Here is a 21,110-nt window from a genome sequence, read left to right as displayed (position 1 = left end):
TCACTGCCTCTTTGTCTTCATATTTATTTGACAAAAAAGACGTACAATGGTAGTACTATGGGTTTTTATGCATTAGGTTATGTATGCATTGCTCGTTTCCAAACTCTGCTGTACTTTGAAAGGGCGTGCGTGCGCGTGTGTGTCTGTTTGAGTTTAAGCTTATTTGAGCTCAGAAAGTGAAATCACGCTGAATGAAGGTCAGCTGATTTTGGTCACAGGACTTTAAGCAAAGCATCACACACGCAAAATCATTCACACAGAACAAAACTTTCGATTTTCACACACTTGGATCCTCTCTTACTAACTCTTCTTCTTTGCATTTCCAGTATTTCCTAACATTCATTTCTGTGTGTCTAATAGAAGCTTGTCTGGTGATATGTGTCCATGTCATTGACCTTCAGGGCTGTTATATCTGATGCTGAGTTGACCTTGCTTTCTATTCTTTGTGTCTGCATGTGTAGATAAGATGGTTCTTTGCAATGGGATTTATCACCGTTCCTTTGCTTGTGTACAAGTGTGTTTTTGCTTTTTCATCTTTGGCCTTCTGTTTGTTGGGTTGATGTGATTCTTCTTGATGTGTCGTTGATATAATTTGTCTGTGAGTGAATATCTCGGGACCGGCTCTATGTGAGGCATCATGTGCTGGTTCAGACGAGGGCTCTGCGTTCTCCCCGCGGCTCTGGTCATCTGGTCGTCCGCTACATTACTCCTCTCGTATGCCACAGCGGTCGTGCTGGGACACGCTGACCTGATCATTCCGTACATCAGGTGAGTTCTGCCTTCATTACAGCCATCCTGAGGGATTATAACTGCACTTTGCAATGTGTGTTTTTCCCTTTTATGTTGGATATGTGTTGAGTTACACGTGAAGTTAAATTGCAGGGATAACAATGTCATTTTGGGAATATTTGAAATGTACATTACTTGATTGAAATGGATTTTTTTCTTGCTGTCATACTGTGCATGTTTTGTTTGTAGTGACACGGGCACTGAGGTTCCTGAACGATGTGTGTTCGGCTTCATGCTCTCAATCTCGGCTTTCTTGGGTAACGTTTCTTAGATGACTCGCATTTTAGCCTGAATCTCGTTTTAGAAAAGGATTAAAAAATTGCTTGTTTTTAAGCTTGAAAGTTTAAGAGATATTGAAGGTTGGACAAAAACAGCAAGACACAAACCCATACCGTCTTGTCAGTTTGTTTATATTAAAACTTTAAATGACTTACTAATTTAGAACTTGTAATGTCATTTTAAAATGTAATTTAGAGAAAATGTTAGTACACCAGTCTTTAAGTGTGGGTTTGTGTTTGCAGGCTTGGGCACAATGTATGTGCGATATAAACAAGTTCAGGCTTTGATATCGGCATCGGAGTCTGGTTTACAGCTGATGAACTACACTGGTCTTCTTCTGGGCATCTTCAGCTCTGTAGCGATGTGTGTTGTCGCCAACTTCCAGGTAACACAACCAAAACATAGACGTTCATTGTGAGGGCACGGCTATATTGTTCTGTGTTTAATAACGGTCATATCTCAAAATGTACTCTCTTTCAGAAAACAGATATAATATCTGTACACCTCTTGGGGGCGGGGCTGACCTTTGGCCCAGGGACATTGTATATCCTGGTTCAGAATGCTATGTCCTACCGCATGCAACCACGTTTCCATGGCAAAGATATTCTATGGGCACGTATGGCAGTTGCATCGTGGTCTCTCATTAGCATAATAACATGTATCCTTTTATATGTGCTGTGTGCGAAATAAATAAAAAAACAAGTGTAAAAGTGCAACCACAATGAAACTCTGGAATGAAAACTTTTAAATCCAGTGTTTAAGATAGTACTTTAAAAAAAGTTAACTAAAATTTAAAGTGATCTTTACAAAATGTGAAAGAAAATGTTCATTTATTTTCATTGAAACGCTCAAGATGCTCTTTGTAACATTCTCAGTCTCTTGATAATGTGGATTATAAGTGCAAGATGTGAAAAAATAAAAATTCTTCAATTAATCTTTTCACTTAAATTTTTATGCTAATAATATTGACTAATTTAAGAAAAATACAGAAAATGCAAAACAAAAGCATTTTACTAACAGTCTCTGACTTTTGGACCCACCGTGTCTTACAAAAATATTCCAGGTTGGGAGACTCATATTGGTAATGTTAAGCACAATAATAGATGCACATATACATACACAGTCATAAGTCACTTATTTTACTTTAACTGAAGCTAAGTATTCATATCCTCGGTGTTAATGTACGATGCCCTGCCTGGTGTGGACGTGGCCAAGAAGTTACACTGGCGGCCGGGAGAGAGAGTAAAACAGATTATGTGCTTGACTACCTGCTATGTTTCCATTTAATATTTCAAACACCAAATAGATAGAAATTCTGAATATTACACTATCATTTTATGTGATAAGAGCATGATACTGTTAGAAATGTAAACCATTGTCTCACGCGTACTGCTTTATTGTCACAGTATATCACATACATATCTGTTCTGATGGTTTTGATAACAGATGTGTGTACAAGCTCTTCGTGTGTGTTGTAGGGTTTCGTAGCTCATCATGTAAGCGCTGCATCTGAATGGTCTCTGGCGTTCTCCTTCATCAGCTTCTTTCTCACATATATACATGATTTTCAGGTGTGTTTCATGCCATGCCATTGCGAAATGATGATCTGGGGATTTTTTATTTATTTTAATACACAATATATGATGTGTGCACTTTTACCATCTTGTTTGACTATACATTCTCTTTTTTTTACGCAGAAAATTAATTTGCGGGTTCAGCCTGTTCTTCACAGTAACCATCTTTATTATGACTATCCTCACTATGAAGGGAGGGAGTGTGTCCACCATGGAGAACGTTCACCCCTGTTGGCTGGCACCATCTGAAAAACTCCATCTTGTGTCAGACATCAAAACTGCAGTGGATAGTCAGTCTGTGTACAATATTTCACAAACAGATGCTCTTTCTGTCCAAATCTGAATCATCCTGAAGGGGAAATTTAGTATTAGTAGAGAAGCATTTGTATGTCTGGTTTGATATTTCAGCATAGCTGCACTGTAAATGTAATACAGTTACTAACTTTTAACAAGTCTTTTATGTTATAAGAACCATCTGGACGTCTTTCAGTGCTTTCACAGTAATTTGCTAAATGTTGATACGATGAGATATAAATTTGTTCACAATTTTATTTCAGACTGAATTTGTATTGTTTTTCATTAAAAAACACTGAGACGTTTAAAAAAAACTTTTTTATTTAGCATGTTTTCACTGGCTCAGCTTCTGCAATTTTATGGTCAAAAACTACAGCCAAAGCTTCTAGCTAAAACAGGTCTTACAGACATTAAATACAGCAGCTTATTACAGTAAAAATCCCCCGACACCCGTCAAGACCTGAACACAAGTGTCACAGCAGTAAAACTAACAGACGAAAACCATAAATAAAAAAATAGTCAAATGTAATTCTATCTACAGTCTTTAAAATAATTATACTACTTGATTTATTTCACAGCAGATTTACAATCAGACATTTGGCGAGTCTTTCCGCTAATGTTTCTTTGCCCTCTCTCTCATCTTTTTCTGGTATTCAGCGATCTTTCTCTCAAAAAACCCTGGAACAGAGAAAAATATGTTTCGGGAATTTTTTTTTAATTCAGATTCTGTGGTGCAAAGATTCACAAAAAGTATTTTAAATGCAGAAATTAGTTTGTTTATTTCAAATACACACACGAAACACATTTTTAAGTTCTTAACCCTTGTGTGGCGCTCAGGTCTGTGAGACACGTTTTCTTAAAAAAATGTTTTCACCAATATCAAAGATTAATTAAATCGATTCAATGAGGCATCTAGTCAAAAGAGGGCGTGTCTTACCTGTGCCGTCCTGTGATGCGGGTCTCTGCTCCACCTCCTGAATGAAGAGGTCGAACATCTGTGTCTGTACGAACTTCTTTACAAATCGACGTGTGCTTTTAGACTCTATAGCTTTACAGAAATTCCTCGGCTGGAACTCGCCCTGCTTGTCCTTGTCGTTCCGCACGATGTGCTTGGCGAAGTGGCCGACGGTCTTGATAAAGAACGGCAAAAAAGCTTCTGGGACCACTTGGTTCAACTCCTCAAGACCTGCAATGATGATAAATAAAAAACATTCAACCTTGCTATATACATCAGCTAGATTTACTTAAAGGGGTCATATGCCATGGATACGTGTTTTTCTGTGTCTTTGGTGTGTTATAAGTTGCTCATGCATGTATTAGACACGTAAAATTGCAAAAATTAAAGTGTCGGAACAAAAGATGCATTGTATCTAAAAGCGAATGCTCACCCAGACCTGCCTGAAACGCCTCGTGTAACCACACCCCCACAAATCTACGTCAGTTCGTGGTATGATTTGACTAAGACCGCCCAAATGTAAATGCAAGTCAGTCTTGTCAGCACAATTTCTTTGGAACCTGATGTTCCAAATATGGTAAGAGGCGTTACATTTCTGTCACATGCTTGCAGTATTCGACCAATCACTACGCACTGGTTAACTGGCCAATCATAGCACACTTCGCTTTTCAGAGCGATGAGCTTTGTAAAAAATTGCGCGTTTCAGACAGACGGGGCAAAGAGGAGATACAATCATGCACGGTATGTGGAAATACAGCGTTTTTTAACCTTAAGTCGTGTATACACATTGCATTACATCTAAAACAAATGATAATATTCGTTTTAGCCGTGTCATATGACTCCTTTAAGTAGTAACATTGCTTACTTGATTTGTCGTTTTTGGCACCGAGGGCCTGTCTGATTTCCTCTTTGAGTTTGTGAGGTAATATTGTGTCCTCATCTCCCATCTGTGTGAAGAAACATTTCAACCTCAATCGACACATTTCAGAATAAACGTTCAAAAAACTCTTCATTACGTGCACGGGATGGCCAAACTTACACACTTGATAAATGTCTCCTTTCTGTCTTCTGACAAGTCAACAACAAGCACCTGTAAGAAAGTTTATGAATTTAATCAAGATTGAGATTTCAGTGTTTACAACTGTTTGTAAAGTTCATTAAAGGCACCGACCTCTGTCTGGTCAGTGACCTGATCTGCCAGGCGTTTCTGGACACCCAGCAGGTATGGTGTGGGTGCCATGACGACATCGATGAGGATCTCCGGAATGATGGATATGAGCGTGTGCTGCCAGATGAAGGGATACAAGAGAACAGCCACCGCGTGGATCACCTGAGATAACGTTCTGCAGGGAGACAGAGATGATGGTGAACTTTTTCTATTGATTTTACAGTATTTTCAAAACATTTGATCAGACAAACGTGTTTAATATAAGGCAAATATATTTGTCTGGAGTATAGTGAATAATGTAAATCTTAAGTACTATCTGTATAATCATATCTTAAAAAATGACCAAGTCGATTGAAAGCTGCACCTATGTAGCGTGAGACCAATAGCACTCTTTGTGATGTCATCATGGTATTGAAACCACTGAATGTAGCTTGAACCCGTGAAACATCTCTAAATGTTGTACAAAAATTGTATATAGTTTAATTCAAAGAGTTGAAGTCATGAATGTACACCAGTGTTGTTTCAACAGTGCGCAGTAGACACGCTCAACCTAACACCCTGTAAGTCAATGACGCCCTCTGGCGGTCACTTTATGAATAATGTCAAGTTATAAAATACCTCTTTGAAACAAGTTGAAAATAAAAAAAACTTTGAAAATAAAAAAACTTTGAAAGCATTGAACTTAGTTGTTTTATTTTCTGGCAACAAATGTGATATAATACCTCTATTTTTTGTGGCACTGAATAATAATAAAACATCTATATCATGGCTGTATTTTATGAGGAGTTTATTTATAATTAGTATCGCTAATACAAATCTATGCCTCGAAACACTATGAATACAATGGTAGAATTACAAACCTACAGATAATTATTTTCACAGTATTAGCATCGCCAATATGCATCTTGTGTGCATAAGCGTACTAAAAGTCTATATGACTGTGTGTTTGTGTGTTGTATTACCCAAGCTCCTCAGCGATGAAGATGATTCTTCTCTCTAGTACAGTAGCAGCAAACACCAGGAGCACCTCCTCATCCGACAGGCAATTGAACAATGTGCGGAAATCCACGTGCTCCAGCCAGGAATCTGTCGGACGAGTTAAACTGATGGTCTGTAGATAGACAAACATATATTTTATTAGAAATAGCACCAGTATGAACCTGAAGCTACTGGATGTTATAACCACCTGCCTCATCTATGACCGCCCTTCAGCCAAACTTGCAACGGTGGTGTGCATGAGATATTTTGTTTTAGTTTGTATAATTAATTTACATATTTCATATATATAATAATTATTCATTATTTTATATAATCATTTAAATAATTAATTTAAAACTATACAATTTTATTTTTGGTAATGAGGTTTTTCCATCAAACGTTTAAATAATTTAAGCTTTAATAATAGCTTAATATGGTTTAGTACTTTCAGAGTAACTGCTTTGGTGGGGAGGTTTGATCCCAAGAATAAATATATAAAATATTTTATATAAAAAAAGTATATTTATACATCTGCCAAATGCATAAATGTAAACTTTTTTAAAAGAGAAATACAGATTCAAAATGGCTTCCCTAATACTTCTGTTCCATATAGACCTGTAACTTTCATCAGAATAATGAGCGATACTATAATGTGAGGCATGTGAAGATCACTTGAATGGAACGTTACATACAAAAATGTGCTCAAGGAGAAATTCAAGCAGAACTGAGTCAAGTCCATACACAGCATGAAGACATACCTGCAGAAACAGCACATCTCTGACCTTCTACCCTGTGGTAGTGTATGAGCTCAGCTCTTTTTCCTGCTGCTCTGACTGTGTGTTTGTGAACAGCGTGTCTATGCCTGCCGATGTGCTTGGTTGGATTAAGTGATGGATTATATTACACCGCCTTGAATTTACTATAATTTCACTCCATGGTTTATAATTACTAGGTCACCAGCTCCTATTCTCTTCTCTGGTTTTACGCCCATGTTTTATTTCCTCTTCCTCTCTCTTGTTCTTGATAGGAAATGGTTGACAAATACCAGTTCTTACAAACTTGTGTTTGCCAATTTTTTGCTATTATTAATTGAATATATAGCAGCTGTTGGTTTGCCCAACTGTAATCTCTTGTGAAAATTAACCATAGTTTTGGTTACCATGTTTACCACATTTTACACATGGTTTTGCTACAGTAACCATAGTTTAACCATGGTATTTGTATTAAAATTGTGGTTATATAACGGTAATCAATCCCATTTAAAAAAACATGCTTTACCCCATTTTTACTATAATAAAACTATTATTAATTTTGTTCATTTTATTCACTGATGTGTCATTCACATTGAATCAACGGTGCATTTATGAGGCTAAAAGAGAGAGTTTAAGGATATTTTTTAAATATTTTAAAGAGTACATACAGTGAGGGAAATAAGTATTTGATCCCCTGCTGATTTTGTAAGTTTGCCTACTTACAAACAAATGAAGGGTCTATAATTTTTATGGTGGGTTTATTTTAACTGATAGACACAGAATATTAAAAAAAATCAGGGGAAAAAAATGTTATATAAAGGTTATAAATTGATTTGCATTTCAGTCAGTGAAATAAGTATTTGATCCCCAAGCAAAACATAACTTTGTACTTTGTGGAGAAACCCTTGTTGGCAAGCACAGAGGTCAGACATTTCTGATAGTTGGTCACCAGGTTTGCACATGTGTCCGGATACATTTAGTCCACTCCTCTGTCAATCTTTAAGGTTTCTTGGCTGTCGCTCAGCAAATTGGAGTTTTAGCCTCCTTCACAGAGGTTCTATAGGACTAGGGTCTAGAGACTGGCTAGGACATTTAATGTGCTTCTCCTTAAGCCACTATTTGGTTGTCTTGGCAATATGTTTTGCGTCTTTGTCATGTTAAAGGCTCATCCATGACCCATCTTCAGTGACCTAGTTAAGGGGAGGAGGTTCTCGTCCAAGATTTTACGGTACATGGGCCCGTCCCTCAGCCCCTCAATGCGGTGAAGTCATCCTGTATACCTGTAGCAGAGAAAAAGCCCTAAAGCAGAATGTTTCCAACACTGTGCTTCTCTGTAGACATGATGTTCTTGGGCTCATAGTCAGCATTTCTCTCCCTCCAAACACAGGAGTCCATTTTGGTCTCACAGCAGTGCCAGCACTTTCGCCAAAGCCTTTTCTGAATCATTTTGATGTTCATTGTCAAACTTAAGACGAGCCAGGCGGGCCTTCTTGGGCAGGAGGACCTTGCGGGTGCTTCAGGATTTCAGTCTACTGTGGCATAGCGTGTTACCAATGTGTTACCAATGTTTTGCTTGCTAACTGTGTTCCCAACTGTCTTGAAATCATTAACAGGCTTCTTCCGTGTAGTTCTGGGCTGATCTTTAACATTTCTCATGATCATCTTTACCCCATTGGGGAAATATTGCAGGGAGCTCCAGAACAAGGGCATTTGATAGTTATTTTGTATATCTTCTATTTCCAAATAATCACACCAACAGTTGTCTCCTTCTCACCAAGCTTCTGTCTGTAGCCTATTCAAGGTTTGTGCAGGTCTCCAATCTTGTCGCTGACATCCTTTAAAACCTATTTGGTCTGGACCATGGTGTTGGAGAGGTTGAACTGGAAGATACAGATTCTGTTGGCAGGCATCTTTTATATACATAACAAGCTGATTTAGGAGTACTTTCTTAAAGTGACAGGACTAATCTGTGGTCCATATAGGCACATAACCAATCTGTGGAGCCAGAATTCTTGCTAGTTGGTAGGGGATCAAATACTTATTTCACTGACTGAAATGCAAATCAATTTATAACCTTTATATAACATTTTTTTCCCCTGATTTTTTTTAATATTCTGTGTCTATCAGTTAAAATAAACCCACCATAAAAATTATAGACCCTTCATTTGTTTGTAAGTAGGCAAACTTACAAAATCAGCAGGGGATCAAATACTTATTTCCCTCACTGTAACTAGGGATTTTTAAGGTCCTACTTTGGTTTATGGAGTGTCCAACAACACGTTTATGTACATAGAAGGTGTAAAAACACTATTATTTTGTAATAATAGGCAGTTATTCTTACCTTACTTCTTGACTGACTCTCAAATGATTCGTTCCGCGATCTATCGGTCTAATCCCCTCCTTTCTGCTAGCCTAGTCTGATATGATTGGTCAGATGGTCTAGTCTGCTGTGATTGGTCTACCATGAACGAGGCTCACGAGCTACAGTGTTTGGGGGAGAAGAGTGAAGTTTTTGCGGGCAGTCCTAGCAAAACGTAGGCGGAGACTATATGTAGTGACGTACATCCGTGGCGATTCGCAAATCGGACTAGGGGCGACTCGTTTGCGCGATTCAGAGTCGACTCCCTTTTTTCCAAGCCAATAACTTTGTTATTCATTCACCTTCGGATTTACAACTTGGCAGACTGCTTACTATCAAACACGCCAACATTACACACTGCATGAAATGTCATTTTCATGATCTCATGTTGTGTACTCTTTAAGCATCTTTTAGCATAAGTAGTGCAAGCAACTCTAGTTAATGAATACTCTGTGTTCTGTCTCCATATCGATTTTATTTAGTCTTAACATTTAAATCATTCAAGTCTGTGAAACGTGTTTGATTGGCATCTGGTGGGCAGTTTCCTAATACCAACTTTCCTTTAAAAATGTGTTGTTTTAGCGCTAGTTCTTACCTCTGTGCCTCTCTCTGGAATGAAGCTCTTGATGCTAACGGTGTGTCCGGGAGCAGGAAAAGCAGACTCTCTTAGGCTCTGCATAAATGGATAGATCATGGCCATGGAGATCTTTCTGCGCTTCTCCACCTCATCAAAGATCTGAAATGTCAAGCGGGCAAGTTGAACAATGCTGCAAACAGACATCGACAAATAAGAAAATGGGGTTTTTCATCTACATGAGAAGTTGTTTCATATATAACCTCATTAGCATATAAATTAAAAAAAAAATGTAAGCAATGAATTTCCAAATACTCTAAGGTCACTGGCTTTGTTGTTTGTCCTGAACAAACAAACTCAGTACCTGAACAAAGTTCAGCCGAAACAAACTGTAGCATTTTAGCTACATATTTAAGTTGTGTTTGTCTGCATGTGGAAGCCTGACAGATGTCTCTTTTTAAACAATAGGCATGCATTTGTAGTGTGTTTTTCAATTTGTTAATTTATTTCAATGTGGTATGTGTGGCAAAAACAGCCTCTGTGTTGAAATCCTACCTTCGCTAAACAACAGCACTATTTGGCTTTTGTGGTCAGCGTGAATCTTTTGACCTATTTATATGCAGTGTAAAACAGGTAACAGTGCAAAATAAAAAAAAATGTTAAAGAGGACGTACATTGGAAAAAAGTCCAAAGCAGGCTACATTACTGATGATACAGTATGCTTCAGGTGGACGAGCTCCCTTCCCATAAGGCTAAGCATGAAAACAGAAACAAGACAAAAAAGTTCCTTAGAAACATAAAATAATTTACATTTCTTTTAAAGGGGTCATATGACACGGCTAAAATGAATATTATCGTTTGTTTTAGATGTAATGCAATGTGTATATACACGATTTAAGGTTCAAAAACGCTGTATTTTCCACATACCGTGCATGTTTGTATCTCCTCTTTGCCCCGCCTCTCTGAAACGCGCAGATTTTTAACAAAGCTCATCGCTCTGAAAAGCGAGGTGTGCTATGATTGGCCAGTTAACCAGTGCGTAGTGATTGGTCGAATACTGCAAGCGTGTGACGGAAATGTAACGCCTCTTACCATATTTGGAACATCAGGTTCCAAAGCAAATGTACTGACAGGCAGGGGCGTAGCCAGCAGACGGGCCTGCCCATTTTATGAATAGGCCCACCCAGTTATTACAAAAATATTTTATTTATTAAACTATTGTTATGTTATTGTATTCAACATAATTACAAACATGACTGTGTCATCTCAAATCTTAAAATAATAAAATGTCATTTTGGATGCTTAACGAATTTGATTGACTTGTTTTCACGCGCTTTGCACTTTGCATGCAGTTAGCCTAACGTATGTGTTAGCCAGCGCGATGTCGAAACAAATTTCTATTAACAATTATTTTTAAAAAACTTGTATTTCCCTGGGAGAGAACTCCTCCAGCAACATTTCATTTGAGCGTTATTAAATAAATGAATTGATTAAATGCGCTATTTTCGTTTTTCAATCGTCTTATGTGCGATTTAAAGTTTTGGTAAACATTTTATTTTGTTGTTGATTATTAAATAAATGTGCTTAATTGATTAAATAAGTGGCATTTTCGTTTTTATGTGTTTAGGTAAATCAATAAAAATGAGATTAATGCAATGAGTCTAATATTAATGCAATACTTGTTAAAACGTGTTTGGGACTGAGACGTGGTAGTTTGTTGTTGTTGTGCTGCGCGTGTTATGTGCCGCAGTTTATTAAAAAAAAAAACAGCCAAGACAGTCAAGGTGCCCGCACACTTTTGCCCAGGCCCGTCCAAAAATAAAATTCTGCCTACGCCACTTCTGACAGGTAAGCCCACCTTACTTGCATTTACATTTGGGCGGACTTAGTCAACTCATACAACGAACTGAGGTAGATTTGTGGGGGTGTGGTTACACGAGGCGTTTCAGGCAGGTCTGGGTGAGCATTTGCTTTTAGATAGAATGCATCTTTTGTTCCGACACTTTTACGTTTTACAATTTTACGTGTCTCATACATGCATGGGCAACTTAATAACACACCAAAGACACAGATAAACACATATTCGCGCCATATGACCCCTTTAAATATTTTCTAGAAAATTTAATAGCATTTATCAATATCTTTTTAGGCATTACAATAGTTTTCTGAGAAAAATGTGACGTGACAAAAAGTGATGTGAGTGATTGCTAGGATGTTGCTATGTGGTGTTTACGGTGTTCTTGATATTTTATTAAATAAGGCCTTCAACACAAGTTCTAACAAGTACTGTAAAAGAACCCAGTCAAAATTTACCAGCAGCCTCCTACAGTATCCGTTCTTTCTGCTTCCATCAACATCTGTAAGCACGAAAGAGAATGTTTCACTGTGAAGCAGAGAAAAAAGAGAGAGAGAAATGGAGAAAGTGAAATACAGTGCTCCCACAGTGCATGCTGGGAAAAATGATGTGTCCTGCGGTCACAGTACCTGCAATATTCTGTCAAAGGGGCCCAGTTAACACCCTCTGGAAAGCAAAAGAGTTTGAGAGCCTTTAAGGTCTTCTCTTCCTCCTCCTTTTGAAATCGGACCATTCCATCCTTCTGTGGTTATTAAAGAATAAAATGTCAAATGAAAATTCTTTGATCATTTACTAACTCTCATGTCATTCCAAACCTGTATGACTTTCTTGCTATGGCAATCAAACATGTTAGGTATTACTTACATTCTCATTTTTATCTTAGTCTCCTAATTTTTGCTCATTTTAAATATTCAGTAATCTGATGAAACAAAAGTCTAACTGAGTGAAAAATGTAAATACTTTTATAAAAAGAAATCCAACACCTGAATTCTTTCTAAAGGTACTGTGCATGTGCCTACACGCAGAGCACATGGTTCTGTCTGTATCACCTTAGGGAACTGGTAGATGATCTGTGGTTCATACGTCCCCTCTTTTGTCAGTTTAGGAGTAACCACCACCAGATACTCGAAGAAAAACTGCCCACTGGCGTAGCGCTGCTCTTTTGACTTTTCTTCAACGGGAGAAAGCTCTGTGCTAACAAGTAGGTCTGGTTCCTTGGAAGCTCCTACAATCACACACATATAAGATTCAATGGTTGCCTCTTAATGATTAAAAAAATAGTTCACTTATAAATTTTGTTTTGACCTGTTTGACTTTCTGTGGAACACAAAATGGGGCATTTTTAAGAACTGTACTGCACATGCTCTTTCCAATGAAACAGAAAGTCGTATGGGTTTGGAATAGGTATGAGAATAAGTAAATGAGTAAATGATGACATCATTGTTTATTTTGAGTGAACTATTCCTTTAAGAGATCAACACATGATGCTCCTAAACAACACTGTAGTTTCTTTTATGTTAAAGATAAATTAACATTTATGTTTTATGTTAATATTAACCAACTGTTATATTCTTTAACGATTAAAGATAAGGTTTTATTAAGAAAGAGCATAGTATCAAAACACGTGTGGACTCAACCTCGGATCAAACAGGGAATGCTGCACCAAGAACAAGTACAAACAAATTCCCCGCGGAAAAAAATGGAGTTTCTTAACATTGCTTTGACAGCCTCCCCCAACACAGAGCAAACAAAGCCGAAGGAATACCGTCGGAGTCCACTTTAGTCTTGTTCTAGCTTGACTTGTGTCACCATGGCAACTCTCAATGTGCCTTTCTATAAAGGATAGAACAATAACTGCTGCTGACAAGTGAAAAGTAGAAATGCACTAAAGAACACATTCAAATTTTGTGCTTTGAGTAACTGTGAACCTCCCTGAGGCTTTACCTTTTTTTTACTTTAATGTTTAAGCATTAAGTGTTAACTTGGACATTCCTCAGACGTTTGACTTAACAAGAATATGTTGAGATTTTTTTATATTTAGGATTAAATGTATTCTACTAAAGCTATCATAAAGCTAACACAGCTAAAGCCAACATAGTTTTGCAGAGTCATTAAAGTTATAAAATGATTTGCATTCATTCAAGTGCTTATAAAAACACTTTTGGCACATTAAATAAATATTCACAACATATGTCGTCAAATATATTATGCAAAAGGATTTTTGAGAACTGGAAAAGAACGGTCTAATGGGATTATTAAAGCACCTAGACTGTGTTTGTACAGATTATAAAGTGCTTAAATAACTGTTTTCTCACTGTCTTTGCTGATTTTCCCACGGAAGGATGAGAACATACTACTGAACCTCTTCATGGCTCCCAACTCTTGGTCTTGATCTTCACCTGGAAGGAAGACACCTGAGAAACGACAGTACAGAAACAAACAAGTTATGGATTGCATTATCACAATGTTCACAGAAATGCCTGCAGCATTTTAGATTGTATTTGTTAACATTAGTAAATGCATTAAGTAACATAATGAGCAATAGTATGTATTAGTCTTTTGTGTTAGTTAATGTCAATACAACTGTTAGTTCACTGAGCATTAACTAATGTTAACAGATACAACTTTTGAAACGTATTAACAAATACTGAACAAATATCAATAAATGCTGTTGAAGTGCTGTTTATTTTAAATCCGTGTTAACTCATGAATAACAAATACAATGTTTTGTAAAGTGTCCATTTTTCTAAGGCTTTGCCTGATTTGTAAGCGCACACATTTAGTTCAGTTTATTTGTACATTTTCTTAAGATATATATTTACTAATCTATCATTTCATCTTTAAAAAAATGCAGTTGAAATATGACATTTGTTCTCTGATGCGAAACAAAGATCAATTGGCGTGTCATTGAAGCGCATTACAACATGTTTAATAAAACATCAATATCACTGATCCAATATTGTGACACAACCAGTCAAACCTGCACCATTAACTGTCATCTTTTGTTTTCAGACAGATATTTACCATATGTACTAAGACTATCATAATGCATGACCTAACGTTACATATCAAGGGTGTTCAAGCAGCTTGCTCCATCTATTTAGATTGTAAATATCAAAGTTATTATCCCAAGTTTTTAAAGTCTTTAAGGAGTTTTTCTTACACGCTTGAGAGTAAGAGAAAAGGATATTCACAAAAGTGGCAGTATTATTTAACACAATTTCTAATAATTATTATCTCTTTGATAATAACATGAATTTTCAGTCATTTTACAGAGACACTTTCTACAGATGAGCAACTTACTCCGGTGTTTGGCGGCGGGTTTTGTCTTCTTTACTCTTCTTTTTACACTAGATAGAGTCACTCCGTTCATATTACAATCTCTTTGGGTACGTTTCTCAATTTAGCAAACTAGCGTGATATTTAGATAAAGAGCTACCGACAGTCTTTCCCACGGACGACGCGAGATCACGATATTACCGAGGAGTGCGCGCGAGGTGCGGGTGCAGTGCGCTGCTCAGGTTCGATTCGCGAGCCGCTGTTCTGAAGCGATTCTTGTGAACGATTCTTTTGTGCCGAGCGTTTGTGAATCACTCAACTGCAGGTGATGTTTTGATGTGCAAGTGTTTGTGAACATAAAATGTGGCTTACAATTCAAAAACAAAAAGGATAACCTTACTTTTAAGACATTTATTTTCTTTGTGCTTTGGTAAGAATATATTTAACATAAGGATATTTATAAACTAGTGTGCTACAAAACAAAAATTAGCATTTAGAAAATATACATTTATAACTAATATATCAAAAATTTTAATGACATCATTCTGCACTTTAGAAGGCTGACGTCAAAGCTGCGTATTTTAAGGCACTTTCCAATTCTTTAAAGTTGTGTTGACTGCTCTTGTTTTCTCTTTAAAAAAATAAAAAGCTCTCTCCAGGGCAAAGGCCTTATGTGCTTTGGGTTTTCCATCCCCTCAGCGTTGGCATAGGGTCATACATAGGGTCCCACATATTAACCACAAGAACTTTATCTCAGAATCGAACAACAACCAGGTTGACAGACCGTCATGCAAAAGCACTTTCCGGACACCATTTCTGAAAAGAGCTGTTCGATGTGATCAGAGGTTGTGTTTATCCTTTCACTATCCTTACCTGACCGACCCACTTCCATTAGCGGAAAAAGTTTCACTTCAGTAAACTCCAAAGGTTAAAGTCCTACCTTTGCTGGTCTCAATTCCTCCATCTGATAAAGCCCGTCTCTTTTCTATGTCTGTCGTACCATCGTCTTCTGCTCCTTTAGATCTTTCTGCACACCAGGACAGAACATTACCGATGTGTTAATTCATATATATGTGCATCTGTCAGTTTATTTACAGGGCTTTTATGGCTAATGTAAAGAAAGGTGTAAACCGTAGGACTCACGTCGTTCACCTCTGAAAGAGGAAAATAAACGCCTCCTGAAATTATTCTCCCCTTCATCCTGCGACGGTCTGGCTGCAGAAGTCAAACAAAGGAATCAGAAGTCTTTCTAGTTGTGTTGTTTTGAGTGTTGTTATTCAGACTCATTCATTTGAAACTAATAACGTTGCAATGTACATTTTCAAAGTTTACTTACTCTTAGAACGCATGGAAGAGAAAATCCAGGTTCCCCTGGGTGATGTCATGGTGTCCCCTGTTTACAAAACAAAGTTGTGTTCAGTCGTCAACTTTTCTTCTAGCACACAGTTGTCCACAATAGCTACACTATTTGTTTTCTCCATATGTGATTCAATTACGAAAAATCAGTTGACACAAAAGTTTCAGAGAGAGCTGTGCTTTATGCTCCATATGTGTAAAGGTTATGATTGAAACTCAGATATAAGAAACGTGTATAGTTTTTCCCAGAGGACAAGGTCATAGTCCTCTGACACCTTAAGTAAATATTAACAAACTAAATCTCCGTCATTAATGGTACCACATCTTGTTTGAGTTCAGGACACACCCAATACTGCAGGCGTGTGGACGTCACAAGATTAAATAATCTGCTTCACCATTGCCATGCAGTTGTGCCAGCTGTATTCTAAAAGTGTACTCTCTCGCTTTTCTCTTGGCATAAGCCACTTGCTGTTACCTTAATAGGTTATTTCACATTCTTTCATATTCAGAGCTCAGTAAACAACTGTAATGTACAAAAATGACATAAACATCATGTTTATCTTCACACTGCAACCCTTCACATACACTTTACATGCCACACAACCACAGGAAGTGACAGAAATTCAGTTGCTTTGTAGCATAAAGATCAACTAGTTTGTCACATGTGATGAGAGCTTGCGGTGGAGCCAGATGTCAGAACTCAGTTTTTAACATACTACACTGACTGAAACAATTGTGTAATGATAAACTGCATGTAACATTAATATTTTATTGCACGTTTTATCAGAAGTTGAGTTCTTGTTTATCCCCAGTACTTCAAACAGGAATGTCCATCCTCTCCCATACGTTTATGACCATGTTTTCGTGAAAGACGTGGTCATTTAGTATAATCTGGGTCTTTTTATAGTTTACTGTAATCCCCACAGGACGGCTTCAGGTCAGCACTAGGTCTTCCTGTTGCCCCAATGACTCTATCTCAGTTATGTGGGAATATTTTGAGGTTGCACTTCATGACTTTTGCATGATGCAGTCGTTCTAACCTGGTATAGATTTGGAGTTAAACATGCTCATTTGAACTCTTTCAACTTTATTTTTGGCTTTTCGTGAACTGGGAAACATTCCACTCTTCACACAATGATTTCTTCAATGAATTAACATTCATTAAAAATCAGGACTAATAAACTTTTTTTTATTTTGGTGTGAAATATAACTGGTAACTGGCATGTTTTAATAGATTGAGAACAGCATGTCTTGAGGCAGACGACAGACAGAGAGACATGGATATGTAAAGACGTGGGCTGTGTTGGCTGGTGGGAACCAGTGAACTCCCCTACCCCAGACATCAATCAATCATTGACTTGTTCATTTACTCACCCATTCATTCTCTTGTTCTCTCTTCTTATTACAAATTAAAAGTCACAAACTTTAACAAACAACACATCATTTGTTGTCATGATGAATATGGTGGGACACACCCAGTACATGATGCATGTGTCTGAACTACAGCTGTTTTACTCCACAGCACTGACCTTAAAATTATAGTTTACCCAAACCCTCCCGCCCCCCAAAAAATCTGTCATCATTATTTACCCTCATGACATTCCAAACCTGTGTGACTTTCTTTTTTTCTCTGAAACACAAAATAAGATATTTTGAGAAATCGCTCAGTGGTTTTGTGTCCATACAAGCAACGAGGTCCATTGTTGTTTGGTTACCAACGTTCTTCAAAATATCTTTTTTTTGTGATTCGCAGATGAAAAAAATCATATGTTTGGAATGACATGAAGATAAGTAAGGGATGAAAGAATTTTCATTTTTGGTTGAACTATCCCTTTAAACCTGTTATGTCAACAGTGGTTTACAATCCTTTTGTGTAATTGTTTGCCTTCTTTATCAAAATAAAAAGATGAATGCCAGCTGTACTTTGTGAATGACAGAGAATAAAGGGACAAGATCTGGCCTCAGATCAGTTTAAAAAAATGGGAAGGTAATGTTGACTCTAGAACAGCTCGAAGGAATGTAATTCTCTTTTCAAAAGGCTCAAAGGAGGTTTGGCAAACAGATGTTCCTGCATGTTTCTGACCCCAGAAATAACAGTGCTTGCCTTGAACCCCATTAACAAGGTCCTTTTTAAGAATCAGTTTCATCTTAAGCATGTATTTAACCACACACCAGACATGGATTATTGCAACCATAGTCACCCTTTAAAGAATAGCTCCTTTGAAAATATAAAATCCATAGTGAAATTGCCAGAATAGGTATATTGAAAGAAAAAAATTATAGTGAAAAAAGATGACTAAAAAGGATTGTACTCAGTTAGAGTTTTAGAATCAAAACAAACATTTTGGAATTTTAAGCGCTTTAAAAAGTCTTTGGATGAAGTACATAAATTGACTGTCAGTCAACAGACAGACAAGCATCAACACGTGTAGGGTTCAGCACCCTTCTCTTCAAAGCAGGACATTATTTAATGACGCCTTCTCCTTTTACTTTACAGAAGGTTTATATTCAACACAACAGCAACTAAATCGAGTAAGAGCAAGTGAACGTGTGCAACAGGTTTTTTTATAATTGTCAAAACTTTTCGAAATACTTATGTTATGTTCCTACTTAACAGGACGTGACTCTTGCATCACATCCAAGTGTACATTTTTTCTTTAGCATGAAATGCTTGACTAGTACATTTATTTACATATGATTTTCTTTCTCGTTTCTTTTCTCTTTCATATGCTTTTCTTTCTCTTTAGAACTAGTCTAGAAGATGTTTTCAAATGTCATTTAATGCGGCCTTAGACCACTTCCCAAAACATTAAGCCGAGGTGCTCTTTTATCTGCCGCAAACATCGGCAAGCACTCTAGGGGGCGATATAGCACCATATGACAAAGATGTCTGTTTTAAAAAATATTACATACATCAAGATGTAGATATAATTCAGTGTATTCGCATATTTCATTGCATGTTCTTCTTTGAGGTGCAATGTTTTTCAAATCATGCTCTCTTTTATACAGTAAGCTTACAGTAAAAACCAACTAAGGCTAACACGTTTCATCAGGAAATTCAGTGCTGAGTTTGTGCTGTTTTCACTACAGGAAATGCAACCCAGCGGTGAGTCACGTGTCACCAGCATCAAAAGCCTTAAAATTGACAGTTGCATTAGTCACTTTAAACCATTTAACTTAATCATGTTTTTCTGGAAATCAGAAAAAGTATTTTAACGGACTGTTACTTGCAAAAGACAAACATGTCTTAATTTGCACAAACTTCACTGTCAATTGCAGTTACTTAAACATTTTAAATGTAAAAAATTGTCCAGTCTTAAAATGTAATGTTACTCACAATTTTTTTAAACAAATATTGGCAATAGAGGTTGTAACATAAACATGAAATAAAAGGGGTACAACATAGAACATAACACTTGTTCATGGTATGTTCATCAAACAATGTATTACACTTACTTTATTTTATTATACTATGCTGTTCATCTACTGCTTCCTGTTTTCAACATCTTAAGCTTTATTCCAATTTTAAACACAACTAACAAACAGTGTACTTCTACAAAGTGAAAAAATGCTAAAGAGTGTGAATGAAGGTGATATGTCATTGGCAGATGCATGTGGTCTGTATGAAAATCTGTTCAAGGGCACTTACCACAAAGCCTCTCAGGTACTCCCGCTGGTAGATGTCGGCAAACTTCGGATTGACTTGAGAAAATATTTACCTCGCTATAATAGTGAACTGGACCTCAATGGCAAGTTTTCCCATTTCGGTTTACCTGATGAACCTGTTTTTTTATTTAGTATCCCCTGACGCACATGGAACCAGTCCACACCTCGCAGCCTATCTTGTGTCTTTGCTCTCTTGCAGTCATGCTGCAGCTGCCCTGTGTGTGTATTTACTTTGTTGTGTGAGATTTGAATTGCTTTGTGGCTTCTGCTTTCGTATAGAGGAAGTGTTCATATAACAGAAGAACTGAAGCAGACTTTGACACACAGCTGTCAAACAGGGGATTTCCTCATGATGTATTCTGATGTTTAACAGCCTTTTTCTTTTGAACCCAAACTGGTTCTGGTCTGTCTTATAATTTTCTGTCTGTAATATTTTTGTTGACTTTTGTAAGTCTTTCGGTGCCCTAAATAAACAGCAAATAGAAATGACTTCAAAGGTAGTCCTGTGGAAAACATTGTATGTGAAAATTGAGTTGAATGAAAGTATGGAGTAATATCTGAGGGCGATTCTGTGTCTCCTCTGCCCCTGGAGTTCTTGTCTGATTGTTGTATAAACAAAACAGTCTATACGTGCACTAAACACAAACGTATAACCGGATTAACTGTCTCCCTGCGCTTGTTAAGCCTGTTTTCCCACAAAGGTTTTTGCTTCTGCTTATTGACATTATAAAAACAGAAATGAGAGTAAATTTGAATAAAAGCTAACTGTCACCACAAACTTTCACATTTTCCATAACATTGTATTTGTGGTTTTAATCAATACTGTACATTCAACTTCAATGGCTGAAAAAAATAAACCATTGACATAAAAACCAGTTTGTAAACCGGTTAGTCATTCTGGTCATCTCTTAAAAAGTTATTTGGACTGTGTAGAGATGCTTCATCGATAAGATGAATCAAACCTAAATTTCTCTTCTGATTTTTTCCCCTGTAGCTTGTCAGAATGTTGGGCTGTTGATACTAAAGTATAAATATACGGCATATTAGCTGAGACCGAAAACACAGATTACCCTTATATGAAATCTTAACTATACAGTATAGATGACATTACTTCAGCTTTCAATCGACTTAAAATCATCCATTAGTTTGTTCATGGACGGGCCTCCATCTTTGTTGCTTTCCCACAAGTGACAAGGAAGATTTTTTCCTGGCTTTTATTTCCATTTCTCGTC

At 37.1% G+C, this 21,110-nt stretch overlaps 2 protein-coding genes across 3 annotated transcripts; one reads left to right on the top strand and one right to left on the bottom strand.

Moving 5' to 3' along the window:
* Window positions 1-101: 101 nt before the first annotated feature.
* LOC130567794 (DNA damage-regulated autophagy modulator protein 2) lies at window positions 102-3,250 on the top strand. The gene is made up of 7 exons (XM_057356190.1): window positions 102-768; window positions 979-1,046; window positions 1,311-1,453; window positions 1,549-1,726; window positions 2,228-2,310; window positions 2,547-2,639; window positions 2,766-3,250. The coding sequence occupies exons 1-7, from the start codon at window positions 638-640 to the stop codon at window positions 2,889-2,891; spliced, it is 822 nt and encodes a 273-aa protein (XP_057212173.1). The 5' UTR covers window positions 102-637; the 3' UTR covers window positions 2,892-3,250.
* On the bottom strand, window positions 3,238-20,121 carry dennd2da (DENN/MADD domain containing 2Da). 2 transcript variants are annotated; one of them, XM_057356184.1, is made up of 16 exons: window positions 19,862-20,121; window positions 16,193-16,249; window positions 16,000-16,071; window positions 15,797-15,883; window positions 13,893-13,991; window positions 12,627-12,802; window positions 12,207-12,319; window positions 12,036-12,105; window positions 10,397-10,474; window positions 9,744-9,884; window positions 6,022-6,170; window positions 5,063-5,234; window positions 4,931-4,981; window positions 4,757-4,838; window positions 3,874-4,122; window positions 3,238-3,614 (listed from the first exon to the last, which is right to left on the bottom strand). In XM_057356184.1, exons 2-16 carry the CDS (start codon window positions 16,239-16,241, stop codon window positions 3,550-3,552), a joined length of 1,653 nt encoding a protein of 550 aa, XP_057212167.1. In that variant the 5' UTR covers window positions 16,242-16,249; window positions 19,862-20,121; the 3' UTR covers window positions 3,238-3,549. The 2 variants fall into 2 exon arrangements, with proteins under 2 accessions (XP_057212167.1, XP_057212169.1); XM_057356186.1 differs by lacking the exons at window positions 15,797-15,883; window positions 16,000-16,071; window positions 16,193-16,249; window positions 19,862-20,121 and adding an exon at window positions 14,881-15,087.
* Between the last annotated feature and the right edge of the window lie 989 nt (window positions 20,122-21,110).

Source organism: Triplophysa rosa, linkage group LG17, assembly GCF_024868665.1.
Source record: "Triplophysa rosa linkage group LG17, Trosa_1v2, whole genome shotgun sequence".
NCBI classification, from domain to species: Eukaryota; Metazoa; Chordata; class Actinopteri; order Cypriniformes; family Nemacheilidae; genus Triplophysa; species Triplophysa rosa.
The sequence above is the reverse complement of the archived record's forward strand: the minus strand, read 5'-3'. Positions and strand labels throughout refer to the sequence as shown.

What these genes read in the sequence shown, in the direction of transcription:
- LOC130567794 (XM_057356190.1), top strand. Translation starts at nt 638, where the DNA reads ATGTGCTGGTTCAGACGAGGGCTCTGCGTTCTCCCCGCGGCTCTGGTC. An exon ending in GTGTTGTCGCCAACTTCCAG is followed by an intron (nt 1,454 to 1,548) that starts GTAACACAACCA and finishes ACTCTCTTTCAG; the next exon opens with AAAACAGATATAATATCTGT. An exon ending in TCTCATTAGCATAATAACAT is followed by an intron (nt 1,727 to 2,227) that starts GTATCCTTTTAT and finishes ACTGAAGCTAAG; the next exon opens with TATTCATATCCTCGGTGTTA.
- dennd2da (XM_057356184.1), bottom strand. Translation starts at nt 16,241, where the DNA reads ATGACATCACCCAGGGGAACCTGGATTTTCTCTTCCATGCGTTCTAAG. An exon ending in CTCTTCCATGCGTTCTAAGA is followed by an intron (nt 16,072 to 16,192) that starts GTAAGTAAACTT and finishes TGACTTCTGCAG; the next exon opens with CCAGACCGTCGCAGGATGAA. An exon ending in CTCTTTCAGAGGTGAACGAC is followed by an intron (nt 15,884 to 15,999) that starts GTGAGTCCTACG and finishes CCTGGTGTGCAG; the next exon opens with AAAGATCTAAAGGAGCAGAA.